Source organism: Haplochromis burtoni, unplaced genomic scaffold, assembly GCF_018398535.1.
Source record: "Haplochromis burtoni strain Fernald_Lab_line unplaced genomic scaffold, NCSU_Asbu1 Contig_110, whole genome shotgun sequence".
Taxonomy (NCBI): Eukaryota; Metazoa; Chordata; class Actinopteri; order Cichliformes; family Cichlidae; genus Haplochromis; species Haplochromis burtoni.
The window spans coordinates 404,962-420,045 of record NW_024582471.1 but is presented as its reverse complement, the minus strand read 5'-3'; the positions used below and the strand labels follow the sequence as shown (position 1 = coordinate 420,045).

The window sequence follows — 15,084 nt, the reverse complement described above, 5'->3', positions numbered from 1 at the left end:
TCCTAGTAACAAATATTATTTTGTCTCTTAGTAATGGCCCCTCGTTGTGTGTGGCATGCCTTTCTGTGTGAGTGAGGTAGTCAGAGTTGTTAAGCAAGCCACTGGCATGTGGCTCTTGCACAACAAACCAAAGCAGTCCACCAGGCCTGTTCCAACCCCACCGCCAACCTCTCATCCCCACCCCCCTCCAGCACTGCAGCTGCAGTGTGTGTATGAGTGTGTGTGTGTTTGTGTGGATGTGCGAGTGTGTGTGACCACCCATGGATTGTGCTGGCCAAGGATTAGGGGGCTCAGGCAAACCCAAACTTTTTTCTCAGCCACTTAACGCGAATGGCTAAATCGGTGCAGATGGCTTATGCCCAGGTAAGCTTGAGTCTCCAGCACTAGATGCTTAAGGTGTGTGTCTGACAGAGGAAAGAGAAATGCATCTGACTGTGTGTGCGTGCTTTCCTAGGAACATTGAAGATGTTATCTGGAACTCACTGTATTTTGACTGGCATTCATGTGCTCTTTTTGCCCTGCATTTACAAAGGAATTTATTCAGAGCCCAAGACTCCATGTGTGCAGGGAAACGTGGGAAACAATTTCATTTAACCTTCTCCTTTCCAGAAAAGCCCCCCCTCCCACACACACAGTTATCCACCCCACACATTTTCTCCTTTCTCCCCTGCATCCCCTTCCCTCATTTTAATAGTCTCCATATGTCACACTTAGAATGTGTCAACAGGAAGTGATGCGATGACTTGGTTTAATGATCCACTGGAACATTTCTTGTAGAAAAAGTATAGTAGCGTCCAGATGTTGGATTTAACAGTGACCTCGCAAAACGAGGTGATGCTTGAAAATGTCTCTGTGACGTTTATTGTGATCTTTTAATGCAGTAAAAAGCTCAAGTAAAACCTACAGCACGAATGGGTGCACTTTCAGTCTTTAGCTGTGTGACGAGGTTAATGATTTCACCGTACAACCTGTGCACTTGCTCACATTCACACACATGCACGAGACTGCCAGCTGAGACTTTGTTCCCTCGCCCAACCTTGAGTCATGAGTTATGTTCTGTACGTGCTGATGTCTACTGAAAGGGAGTAAGAGAGGGTGAGATGTGCACAAACGCAGACAGCCCCATACATCTGACTCTGTTTACACACGTAAGCCAAAGCAACGGACTTCTGGTTTCAGGCGCTGTTGTGGAAGGGTTTAGTGGTGGAGCGTAAACTGTGAACTGTTCAGTGGCCCTTGGATTCCATCACCAGACAAGACAATAACTCTTCACTTGTCCGACCAGGACCGTTTTTCTCCCAAAAGGAAAATGTTTTATTTTTCTCTCTTTGAATAATGCCATTGCTTTACCTCATATGAGTAAAGCATTAAGGAAACCACTTTATGCATCTTAAGGGACAATAATCCTTTTCATGCTTGTTGTATGACCAAGCCTAATGAGAGCAGCAGAACCAGAGCAAGCAGGTGTCAAAAAGAATCTGAGCTGAAAATGTGCAAAGTGAGAAATATGATTTTAAAAGTTTTAATTTTTACGAATAAAGAAACCGATAAGGTGCTATGAAAGCAGGCAGTCTAATGTATATGTTTTGACAAGTAGTACAAATAACCACACCTTAGGCATATGTTTGAACATGCAGAGCATATACTGATGCAGCTCTTTTCCCTCCATTTTTTGGTTCTTTCAAAACAGAATGGTTGGCACCAGATCGAGGCATACGCACAATCATATCTAAAACTAATTAATCACTCTGTAAGCCTAGTTATTGCTTTTTGGATTGTACTCTAAAGTAGCCCCACAAAGGGCAATGTGAAAAAAGTGGGATAAAAAGTTCGGAAACCACTGATTAAGCCACACAAAGTAGTTTTATAATTTTAGTTTTACATCTCTCCAGTTTCACTACACTCATTAAGGCACTAAATGTGTCACCTGCTTCTTCTCACCAGGTCACATTTGTGGGTTATGGACCAGAGTTAATAGGGATAAGCTAAGATCCCAACTGCAACAACAATGCTGCCCACAGGATTAGGTGCTGACATTTTTAAGGACAAAGCTGAGAGTAGGTTAACAAGGGGGATTAGAATGTCCTCTGCACAAGATTATGGTGGCCCTGTGCTGTGGCAAAAACAGCTACTCGCTCGCGAGGGTCACGGTTTTGTAACATCTACTTTAGGTTTAACCATTCGCTTTTCAGGGCACTACATCCAGTCAAAGAAGGTCACTCAAGTCTCTTCTCTTGCATGACCTAACTGTAAACCCCTCACCTGTACAACTTCAAATGCCACAAGCACATCTAGCTATAAACACAAAACACCAGTGGGCTGGATTCCTTCCTTAAGATATTAAGGAAAGCTGAAGAATTGAGCAAGAGGCTCAAGTATCTCTTGACTGAGGTAATCTAACTTCAAGGCAAATACAGATGGAAAACAAAAAAATGCAAACACACGCTTGACTTAAACGCCCCAATTAAAACCTCAAACCGCACGCCCCAGTGAGTGTATCTTAAATTGCACCTGGTTTTACAGTGGGTTCATGTGTGCGTCTGTGTTCCTGAGACGCTGTTTATTTGTTCTGTGATTTACTGCACTTCATTATCTGTGTATCTGTAGGGGTATTTCCAGATGCCTGCATTTTACAGTCATCCTCATGATTTAGTGTCAACAAGTACCATCATCTTGCAAATATTTGCTACACGTTCTGCAGTGTTCTCTATGAAATCGATTCACGCTTCAATTCACTGACTCAGTGCGTTCCACGATACCAATAGTGAAGCGATTTTTTAAATGTAATTATGGATAAAAAAGTATGATTCATTTAAGTAAAAAAAAAAAAAGCAGCGATATCCATATGGAGGCAGTAAATCGCATTGATGATTGGGCTGGTGTGATTTGGGGGCGGTGCCACGACATGTTATTATAAAAACAGAGAGTTGCCGTTGAGCTGAGGGTGTAAACACTAAGAATCATGTGATATTTGACATTCATGACACTGCTGAAACAGAGCACTCCTTCTGTTAAAGAGTTAAACACATCAAATGCGTCAGGCTCATGCATGTGGACAATACCAATATCTCTAAAATACACCATGTGTTGTGCTTTCTATTAGAGTTTCACTTGTGATTATATTAATATGATATTATGGGGTGGCTGCAGCTCAGGAGATAGAGCAGGTCATCTACTAATCGTAAGGTTGGTGGTTTGATGCCTGGCTACTCCAGTCTGCAAAATGTCCTTGGGTAAGATCCTAACCCCAAGTTGATTTGTGATGGATAGTGAACATTGGATAGAAAGCACTTATGTTTCTGTAAGAATTAATCCTTTAGTTTGTATAATCTCTTTAATCAAAATTATATTTTTAATGCTAAAATATGAATTATTGCTGTTGAATTGGGGGGCGGGGCTGGAGCCTATCCCAGCTACCATAGGGCAAGAGGCAGGGTCCACCCTGGACAGGAGGCCAGTCTCTTTCAGGACTAACACATAGAGACAGACAACCATTCACACTCACATTCACACCTATGGGTAATTTAGAATTACCAACTAACCTAACCCCCGTAATTCCATGTCTTTGGACTGTAGGAGGAAGTCAGAGTGTTTACCCAGAGAGAACCCACGCAAACACGGGGAGAACATGCAGACTCCTCACTGAAAGGCATCTTGCCAGGACCTTCTTGCTGTGAGGCAACAGTGCTAATCGCCGTGCCACCATGCTGCCCCGTTTTACAAAAGAGCAGAAAAAAATAGTTACGCACAGTTAATATATTTTGATTACAATGTCAAATTACAGTTGTTTACTTAAAAATAGAATTTTAGTGGTTGAATGTTATGCACGATTCATTTCTTATTGAGTCCAAGGTGCTGGCTCAAATTTGGATATAAACGAGTTCAGATTGATAAATGATAAATAATGATACATTTTATGAGTTTTAAATATGTTTTCGACAGTTGCTTTCTTGTTTTTGTGACAGGTAGTCTAATACATTTATTGGGCACTGAATCAATTCCCTTGGAGTACTTTATGCACTGCCTTTAGCCTTGATTCAACAGGAATTTCCTTATGGGGCATGAGGAGAAATTCATTTTCCACATCCTGTTCCAAACATAAGCCTTTTCTTTTTTCTTACCCTCTTTTTGGAAACCACAGCAGGTCCCTGTTTGTCTCCTTGTTACAGCTGTGCTCAGCAGAGAAGTGACCTTGAGGACAATGACACTACACAAAGCTGCTAGCATGGCCATGGCCAGAGCCACTGCTGGCAGCCCTTGACAGAATGAATGGTGACTGGTTTCATAGCTCCCTGACTCATTATGGCCTACTACAGCCTTTAAGCCAATACGTGGGTGGAATGTAGGCAAACATAATTACGCCTGTTGCCCATTGTGTCGACTATTGACCACAGACAGGAGTGGGAGAGAGTGGGAGTAAATGTAAAGATAAATAAAAGGCAGTGAAAGTAGCAAAATACTCAGACTTTTATCTGCCTGGGACGCGGAGAAGGTGTGGTCTGGATGTAGGATGTTTGGGGAATGCGAGGCTGCCAAACCGGAACATGGAGGAAGGACAGAGCAGAGATCTGCCAGTGACCTTAGCACGCAAACCACAGCACTTCTATTGTCCACCAGACAGATAAAGAGCCATGTTCATACATAACCTACTGACAGGGAGTAGAGTCTTTCCGTCATTCTGAAATAGAAATATCTCTCAATCAATCATCCCTCCCAGAAAAAAACAAAACAATCCCATGAACCCAGATATGGAAACTTTTACTTTCTAAATTCACTGGCAGTGAAACCAGAGGTAAAATTGAATACTGTTGCTATGGAGACAGAATACAGATCCAAACATACGGTCAAAGGTCACCGCTCCATTGAATGTTCACCGAAGACGGATGAGAGGTGGTGCCCGCCAGCACCTTCCCTGTCATCGTGTGCATGACATGTGAAACACCCCTGTGCTAAATTTAATGGGCAGTTATGCGATTTGTTCAGCAGCTTCTGTGTTACATGCCTTGCTCATGGGAACTGTCGCTGCCCAAGGTGACTGATATGTTGTTTCCGACTGTAACATTTAAAGGAAGGTGGATAAGGGTCAGCAGGCTCCGCCCGCCTCTGTGACTTGGCACATCCTTTGCAGCGGCAGAGCCCTAAAAATAGTCGCATAACAAATACTTCTTGCACTGCGGATGGTGCAGTAATGTCACTACAGAGTGCTTATCTACTCTAATTTTGGACAAATAAATACTCATTTTTATACTAGGATTGTATTAGTTGAAAATTATTACACCTGTTTACTGGTTTAAGATGGTCAAGCATGAATAATTTTATACTTTTTACTGTTCTAGTCCTTTATAATGTAAAATGAATGCTCTTGTGACTTTTAGAAAACAGTTGATGAAACCAACTTGTAATGTAATCAGTGCATAATCATCAAACCAAAAAACAAAAATAATCATTATTTACAGCCATGAATACAATATACATTCGAATCAGTGTACCCACTAGTCTATAAACCAAATAAAACCCACCTGTTGCAACACAATAATGCAAGCTAACCAACAGTTCGAGACACCTGCCACACTAAGCAAGTAATATAAACCTGCCAACAAAAACACTCAGAGTAAAGAATAGCAGTTCCAGCATAAGAACAAACACCTGCTGCAGCACAACATCCACTAAGTGTTCGACTCACATTCTATGCAAGAATAACAGCCACCTGCTGGAGGCTAACAATACCCACCGTCTAAACTTGCAAGGAGCCAAGAATGCATTCACATGAACCCAATACCTTATCCACAGCAGCAAAGGAATGATACTGCGCATGCCAAGTGAATGTCCACTCATCACAAACAGATACAACCCCATATCACCTTTAGCGTGGTTACGTAAAGGTCGGGACAGCATGAGACAGTGCTTCAGTAGATGCGGTGTGTTTACACCCGAGTGTTGCACTGTGTTTATGGAGGTGTCATGGGGATAGTGTCAGCACAAACACCAGACACATCTTGCATAATCCAGCTGAAGAAATGGAAGGAATGTTAATGCAAAAATGATAAACACTTTACTTTTAGCACATCCTGCACAAACATACACATGCAGAAACGCATGCATGTCAGCGATGAGAGTGTCACTCTTTTTCACCACAGCTTTCCTGATGCTTTGATGTACATGTGGGAATCACAGAGAATTCAGAAAGAATTAGAACTGCAGTTAAACAGTTATTTCAAATCATACTATGCCCATATTTTACTTTCTCAGACAGTCCAGACTGTGCTCTAATTGCTTCAGCTTGGCTCCTCTCTCTCGTAAATTACAAAAGCGTGCATGGTAGCGTTTTACCTTCAGTCAGGCTGCGCTCACCCCCCGGTTTGCTAAAGAGATATGTTGTTTGCTCTGTCCTGTGTAAACTTGCAAATACCTTCCTGACTGATGTCAAGAGATGTTCACGGCAACATGTACAAATGTTGGTGAAAAAGCGATGCAGAAAAGGGCGAGAGATTTCCTAATAGGGTTATTTTTTCCCTTTTAATTTTACAGCAGGCCTATCTGAGATTTTGGTTGTTTCAACATTTTTGTAGTGAGACAATACAAGGCTTGTTTTATGGGTATGACCTGATTGTTTGGATATGTCAATTTACTGTGTATGGGGCAACTAAAGTACAGGTACCTCCTAATTGTATATAATTCAGAGGCTTTTCAATAAATCCTATTATTCTATTGTAATGCTTAGATATTGGCGATAGTGTGGTAATTAAACCTGATTACGATTTAGATGCGTTTTGTGATGATGCATTTGTACTTCTGGCAATTCAGTCAACACATGTACAATCTATAAAAGCTGTCATTAGTACAGAATAAAAGTTAATACTAGGAATTAGGATTAACCCCTTAGCAGTCCTATTAGTCCCCTAAACCATCCAATGTCCCGTGGGCGGTACGTCCGACTGCTAACAGTTTAAGTTATTTCCTATTATAACCTGAGATTACACCCACACAAAAGAAAAATAAATCTTAGACAGTTGCCTCGTACTGCCTTTCCTGTAATCTCTATTTAGAGTTGCATGTGTGTTCATGTCTACAGGTAAGTGACAAGACTGTTGATAGTAGAAGGTTGTTTTGCAGTCTGAATTTATATTAGAGCAAACACTGGTTGCATGTCCTGGTAAGGAGTGGAAAAGTAACATCTCAAGTGCAATCTCAAAACTAACTAAGTTATTATACGTAACTAAAGATAAAATAACAATTAAAACTATCCATCCATCCATCCATTCTCTTCCACTTATCCTTATTAGGGGCATCGAGAGGCTGGAGCACTATGCTAGCTACAATGGGCCCACCCTGGACGGGTCGCCAGAATATTGCAAGTCTAACACAGAGAGACAGGCAACAATTCGCACTCACATTCACATCTATGGGCAATTTAGAATCATAAATTTACCTACCCATATTAACTTCATGTCTTTGGACTGTGGGAGGAAGCCAAAGTACTCAGAGAGAACCCACGAAAACATGAGGAGAACATGCAAACTCCACACAGAGAGGCCCCGGCCAGGTGGTGGATTCAAACTTGCAGTGAGGTAACATTGCTAACTACCGTGCCTCCATGCTGCCCCACAGTTAAAACCAGTTTTTACTAAATAAAATAAAAATAAAATGTTAGCCAAAGTTGTTAGCCAAAGAGTAAGCACTTATAATCCTTCGTTTTAAAAAATATCGTAACCAAGATTTACAAAACAGGCTTTATTTTTTATCTACTATGACTCAAAATGTGTCTAAGGCCATAAACCCAACAGGAAAGTGTTCCCAAAGGTCAAATCAGAAATCTGTTTATCTATACACTTCTTTAATACTTGAAGTCTTTTTGCAGCCACAGCCATCACCATCTGGTGGCCCTGAGATAGAATGCAGGTTTAACCCTTCTTCACTGGCTTCATTTTTCCACCCAGAAGCTTTGTTCATCTTTGATAAAGTCTACAGACCCTACAAATACCAACAACCTGTCAGTGTTAAAAAAAATGAGTCTAAGCTGAACTGAAGCATTTAAAATAAATAAAAATAATCAAACAGTCTTGGCACAGATATCTGCTGGCTATATCAGAACCCCTGTCCTCTCCAGAGGCTGAACCCACCAGAAATAGCCAATAGGTTGCCGGATTGCCTTTCCTGTTTTCTTTTAGGAAAGGCCAGTGGATTTGTATTGTGTAGGTAAAAAGATTAAGTGGGTGTCACAACATTTTATGTCTGAAAGGACCCCTGCAACTATGAACTACTGAGATCCCCTTCACCAAGTCTTCATCTCTTTGGCCTCAATCAATCACTCCACAGGGCCACCACTGTAAAAGGCCTTCTATTAGGCACAGTGAAAGCTGTGTTTACCCAAGCCTAGTGAGTTACCTTGGGTTACTGTAGGAATGGAGGTTGTGGAAACTGCTGGCTACAGACATAATAAATCACACATCACTGAGGATGTTGATATGTACCCTTTAAATGAACCAAGAACTGTTCTTATGTTTTTTGACGGCAGGGAAGATAAACAGCACACAGCAATGTCAACTGTGGCATTGCAACAGATAATAAATATATATATATATATTTTAAAGTAACTCAGACACTTCTGTAAGGTTACAAAGTTATACTCTATGTCATCTTAACCAGTTTTGACATAGAAAGGCTTGCTTGAATGTAGGCAATGGCTATGCAAGGCTGACAAAATCATTAAGTGAGCATGCAAGGGTTTTAGACACACGTCTCACTCGAAGCGTGTCCCCCACTGCTCCCTCTTGCCCTGGCTTTTCACCTCCCAGACCCCCCCTTCTGACCCTTTTGATGGGGTGAAGGGATCTAGATCTTTGGAACCAGCTAATTAGAGAGTTTTAACGTCTGCTTTGCTAAGCCCTGAGAGCTGAGGGACATTCCTACAATTGGAAGATTGAGTATGTGTGTCTGTGTGGTCCAGATATTACTAGTGTTGTGGGGACCTAAATCTGTTTACTCAGTAAGATTATGGACCAATTTGGAGTGGAGGTCATAGTTACATCATTCTGGTGGCAGTAAAGTAAAGGAAAACCAGTGAAAGCCCCAGAATAGGAAAACATGTCTCTTTTTTTGCTGCTGTTCATCAAAAAATATTGAATGTTTTTTTCTAGTATGATATGATAGAAGTGGACCTCTGAATGGAGACAGATTGTGACACAGGTCTAGTTTCTGTGCAAGTCTTACCCAGACTAATGCAAACTAAGGTTTTGTTGCACGGCCTATAAATATTAAATGGCATGTACAGAGTCAGAGGAAGAAGTTGTACACTTGGTGTGCGTGTGTGAACTGGGAGCCTAACTGAGTGTCCAACTCAGTGATTCTCAAAGATCAGGTTGCAACACTGTTATGTGTGTGAATGTGTGTGTGAATGGGTGGATGACTGGTTGTGTAAAGTGCTTTGGGGTCCTTAGGGACTAGTAAAGCACTATACAAATACAGGCCATTTACCATGTTTTATCTATAGAGTTGCAACCAATCTCCAGCCACTTGATTGGAAAGACAGTAAGTGCACTCAGTTTGGCAACCTTTACTTTTTTTTTGCTAAATGTTAAAACCTAGAGCCTTCACGGGTGTTCAGCGGATGAAGCAGGTGACCAATATACTGTTAGGCTATTCCAGAGGTCCAGGTTCAAATATGCTCGGGGACATTTACTGTGTGTCCTCCCCTCCTCTCTTTCCAAAGCTTCCTGCCCACTATCAGACCATTATCTCATCATACATCTCAATGGAAGCAAAAAAAAGTCTTCACACCCAAGCAAAAAGATAACCCAAGACCCTTCCTCTTTTCCAAATACTTGCATTGGGTATTTCTCCACCATGCCATTCTGTTTCACACCTGCAGAGGATGTTAACTGCATCATGTCTTTATGTCTTGAATTACATGCCTGAGATTGGGATTCTTAGTAGCTGTCTCATCTATTCTAGCACCACTGAGTAACTTAACCACTATACCACTTTAGTCATATGATAGGCATATTTGTGTCCTTGACATTTTACAATGAAACACCTGTGTCAGCTCATGTCTTGCGAAATAGGCCTCAGGACTAAAATCTGGCATCAGGGGCCCAGTTTAGCCAGTGTTTCGGAAGTTAAGAGTAGTGCCTGATTTGTAGTGTGCTGTTGTGGCTATAGAGGCACAAGCAGGTTATCGACTTATTGCCCAAGTATCATCGAGCAGATCACCAGACTGTAAGCTGATCGAGATCAGGCGGGCGCCTTCTGTGGCAGCTCCATTACAACTGGCATGTGAACGGGTGACTCACATTGTAAAGTGATTAGTTCGAACACTTAAGCTAAACGCGAAGACTATTTCCTGTTACAGTTTTTTTTTTTGGGCATACTGTGAAAGAAAAAAACAATTTTATGTTAGAAATGTACCTGTTTATATGCAGGATATTCTTTATATTTCATTAACATTTATTTGATCTTTCACCTTGAAAAATTAGGTGTTTTATTGTCACTGCTTTTTAAGTTTAAATGTTAATGTCAGTTTATTTTTTGCTGTTTTTGTCTATTCTATTTTCTGGCTTTTTAGTCCTTTTTTTAAAAATATTTTCATATTTTAACTGCCCACGTGTTTTAGTCATGTCAGTGACATTTTGCCAGAAAATGTGATCAGTTAGTTGGAATCTGGAACCTTGTTTTGATTTCTATATACATTCGGGTGCTGACTTACCCCACTCTTAGGCTTTGCTCCAAGGGCTTGTGGAGATCCTGAAGACAAAGCAGCAGCAGCAGCAACAACAGCAGCATGTGGATGCGTGGGTGGTTGTGACGTTGCTGAAGAGGATCCTAAATCAAACTCCTGCACAAGTAAAAAAACAAACAATATAGTTCACTGAGAACGCCGAACTGCTGCACAGTTTCAAATATAGAAAAAACTGCTGTCACATCCAGCTAGATAACTCAGTTGTGCGGGTACCGGGTGATGCCGTCGATGGAAGGTGGCTGTGCTGTCCATGGAGGAAGTAGCACTGAGGGCATTCTCAATTTCCTGATCTAGCTGGTCCAACTTCATCAGCAGCAGCACCATCGAGTCCAAGCGAGCATGCCCACGCTGAGACAGATCAGTGGAGAACAGTCAAACTCACAAAACTATTAAGACCAGCATTAAATGTGCCGAAATCAATTTGTTCCACTTCTCTAAGGAAACTTTTTTCTCCAGTGTCATCTGTGATCTCTGACCAGATGATCAGGAAGAGAACAGAAACGTGAAATATATATGTGAAACGTAATTAGAAATGTGACCGGAAAAGCCAAAAGTCAGTACTATACAGTAAGATCAGAACTATTCACAGAGTCAGTGACTTTGTTTTAAAAGGCTTATAACTTTTAAGCATGATTTAAAGTACAAAATACATCTAATTGTTCCTTTGTTCTTTGTCCCTCTATGTTCCCCAGCAACCTTCCACTTCAGCCAATTAAAATAGCTGATTTACACATTGTGGCCATTTAATGGCTATCTCTTTTGTTTCGCCTCTGTCATTACTTTAACACTCCACTTATTTGCCCTTTAATATGCTGTGCTAAATTATCCATCTTAGGGCTGTGATAACAAGTCTCATACTGACCTCAGGTGGTTTGACTTGTGCAAGACAAGCAGACCGACATGCTACAATCCAGCATTGCATCACACTCCACCTACCACTCTGTCCTCTGCTAACCTTAAGTTCTATGTTGTTTTCATGCAATTTGAGCAGGAGTAAAACGTGTAATATCCTTTTCTTCACTGCTTAAAGCAGTATGTTTTCATTTCCCTCTGCCTGTCTTATCTTGGCACCGGGTGTGGCTCCCTGTCTGAGCTTTACCCTTGAGAAGAACCCGAGGAAATTTCATGGCTGGCCCATTACCCGCAAACAAACCTTGTTACAATCCCCGCTAACAGATGCTGTTAAACTCTTAATGAGAGTGAGCTCATGGCACACACACAGCCACTGTGACTGTATGCTTACACAAAGCTACAAAAACTAGTGGATGTGAGGCTGGCTTTCATGCCTGGTTTGTCTCTACATGCAGTACCTTGAAGAGGAATCTTTGGGTTATGCACTTTTTACAGATCATAAATGTGTCTGCTGAAATGGTCAGCATGGCTTAATCATAAATGTGCTAATAGAGTCAGGATACTAAAGGTAGCCTCATCCCTGCGTCTGGCTTCCAGCTCCAACCCTAATAATGTCTTATGACTGCTTCTACATTTATTTTCCAGTTAGTGCCCAATTTGGCTGTCAAAGTCAGATCCTATCGGTTTGCTGAGAGCGCAAATAGACATGCCGTGTGTGTCGGGGAAATGCGCTTCACACTGATGCATTCACTGACATTTCTAGCTCGTGGCAGCGCGTAGCTCATGGCAGAGCGCAGAGCGCAGCGCGCAGCGCTACGGTCCCATCTTCTTGGCAAAGTATCACAATGAAACATTGTACCGTTGTAAAACAATGACATCTTTACGAGGCCTCGCTGAATGAACAAAAGCATCTGGCTCGGGATGGCAAAAACAACCACAAAACGGCAGAGTGAAAAACAAGTGCAAGCGTAAACTTCAGTTGCCTCGGAGGCAACGTTTTTAGGGGCATTCTGGTGGTTTGGGTGCTCTCAGAAGGTTTCTTTGCTGTCTTTCCCATTTTTGAGGTTTCTGTCACATTCCACTTAACTTCCTGTTTTTTTGAGATGGGAGATGTTTCCCACACTGTTTGAACTCTTAGATCCCTCCTTCCCCTTAACTTGTTCTTTTTTCAAGACCCCTCAGTCGCCTGTCTTACAGCCAGTCTGCATCCCATTTCTCAGACCTCTGCATTGAGTGGGCTCTCTTAATTAATACAGACAAAGAGGCCAAAAAGGAAAAGAGAGAGCACTGAGGGTGATGCTGCCAAGTTGTCTGCTGACTGTTGAGCCAGTTTGGCCTTGGGGTCAGGATAAGGCCTTGTTGCTAAAACAAATAAACACAGTAACAAAGCCCAATATCAGCTTAATCTCAAGCTGTTATGCAAACCAGATGGGTTTGTTTTACAAGCTGAATCTGTAACAAAAACTTGGTCTACTGGGGGATGCAATCATTAGTCAGTACAATATCTTGTCAGAGATCATTCCAGGCTGCTTCTGTCATTATCCACTAAAGAAACTAACATAAGCTCAGTAATTCTCTTCGTGATATTGAAAACACTCTTCTCCCATTTTTTATGTCCCGTGGGATAAAGCTATATATTTTTAATTTATATTTTATCAGCATGGTCTTCTATACGGCACAATTCCTGTGCTAAACTGGACACACAAATCACGTTGCTGTCAAAGATGAGGCAAGCCATCACCATATGGTAGATGAATTGTTGGCTTCTTCCACTGGCTTAACTGCTCTTTTCAAGTTCCAAAATCCTGCTTTTTTGGTGGGGTATTTAAAGTCATCCTAAGTTTGAAATTAGAGCCAGGGGAAAATGTGGCACTGGTTTTCCATGTCTCCCTGTTGGAGTATGACCTATTGTTTTTGGCAGTTGGTGGACTGACTTCAACATTAGTCATGGCTAAAAGTGGCTCCAAAGTTTCTAAAAAATTTATGTGGAAATAATGCTATGATAATCTTTAGGATTACACAACCCATAGGCTTTTCAGGAACACAGCTATAACCAGAGTGTCAATATATGACACGTAAACCACTCAGCACCAGCTGATTTTAGGGTTTCTATTCTAGACTACAAGCCAAATATTTTTTTTATTGTATGCCTGCATTTTATTCTACTATTAGGAAGGGGTTGTGGTATATTATTAGGGTCATGGCAGCACACATCAATAGATTTATATACAAAACAACAGAATATGACCAAACAATAGCATAATAATCAGCACTATTTTCACATTATGTAAACTATAGCCAACAAGCTATAGTTAACCACACACTACACAGTTGCACATGGACTCCTTTTGTTTCAACAAATAATGAATGAGTTGTAATAACATAACTTATGTCATCACATGAGAAATTATAATTGCTAACAATACGGTATATTCAAAAATAGAACCCAACCGATATATCAGCCATGCCAGTACCAGCTGATATTGGCTATTTGCCGATATATCCATTTCAACATTTATAACAGGCGATACATGTAAAAAGTAAAGAAGATTCAGGAGAAATACTCTTCAACCATGTTATGGGTAATAATGCAGCAAACTTTGCCCACCACTCTTAACTTCACTTATGGCAGCATGTATCTGGGGACATCACAAACACAACAGCCAGTGGATTAGAGCAGAGTCAAGAGTGAACGAATAATCCGCAACTTGTGTGACGGAAAAAATGTCATATTATCTTAGTAGGGACCCATCAATAACTACACACAACAAGTGTTAGGGAAATCTATTTATGCTTTGTATCTCTCAACGAATAAATATCAATTGGCATATCAGATATTTAAATCACCAAACACTGGTATGAGCCTTAAAAATCCTATATCAGTGAGTCTCTATCAGGAAATATCTGTGTGGCTCTTTGCAGTTACCTTGGCATTCTTATAAATGGTGTTACTATAAATATCTATACTTCTGATTAATGCAAAATAGGTGAATTAATATGAATATGAAACGTTCCACGAGTCTTTATAATAAAACAAACTCAGACGTGTCACTGTTTACAAGAGTGTGATCAATTTGATCTTGAATGTCACACAAGAATTTAACTTCTCACAAATACGTTTCTTGTCCAAACAACATGCCTTCTTAATGGGCCCTGAGTTGAAATTAATGGGCTTCTTACTGTTATTTTAAAAGGACTGAAACTACAGCAACTTATTAGCGAATACAGTTTCAATTGTCTGATTGTTGCTTTGCTTCACTGATCCCAAATCCACGAACTGCTTCTAAGATTTTTGGTATATTTTTGTACCACATAAGCATGCTGCTAACAGTGTGAAAACAGCACAAGATACAGTATTTGCTAGAGAAAACAGTTTAAGCATTTCACCCTAGAGATTACTTTGAGCTTCCAACCCCTCTGCGTTCATGGTCTCCATGCCCTTATAGGACCTTGTTTTGCAATGAGCGGTTGAGAAAAAGTACAACATTTCACAGACC

At 40.9% G+C, this 15,084-nt stretch overlaps 1 protein-coding gene across 3 annotated transcripts in view; it reads right to left on the bottom strand.

Annotated features, from left to right (window-relative positions):
* dlc1 (DLC1 Rho GTPase activating protein) overlaps positions 1–15,084 on the bottom strand; it is an 89,798-nt gene that overhangs the window by 64,706 nt on the left and 10,008 nt on the right. For all 3 annotated transcript variants that reach the window (XM_042223379.1, XM_014335466.2, XM_014335467.2), the window contains exons 3-4: positions 10,949–11,083; positions 10,703–10,831 (exon numbers count right to left, since the gene is read on the bottom strand). In XM_042223379.1, coding sequence (XP_042079313.1) covers positions 10,703–10,831; positions 10,949–11,083 — 264 coding nt within the window. The remainder of the gene's footprint in view (positions 1–10,702; positions 10,832–10,948; positions 11,084–15,084) is intronic.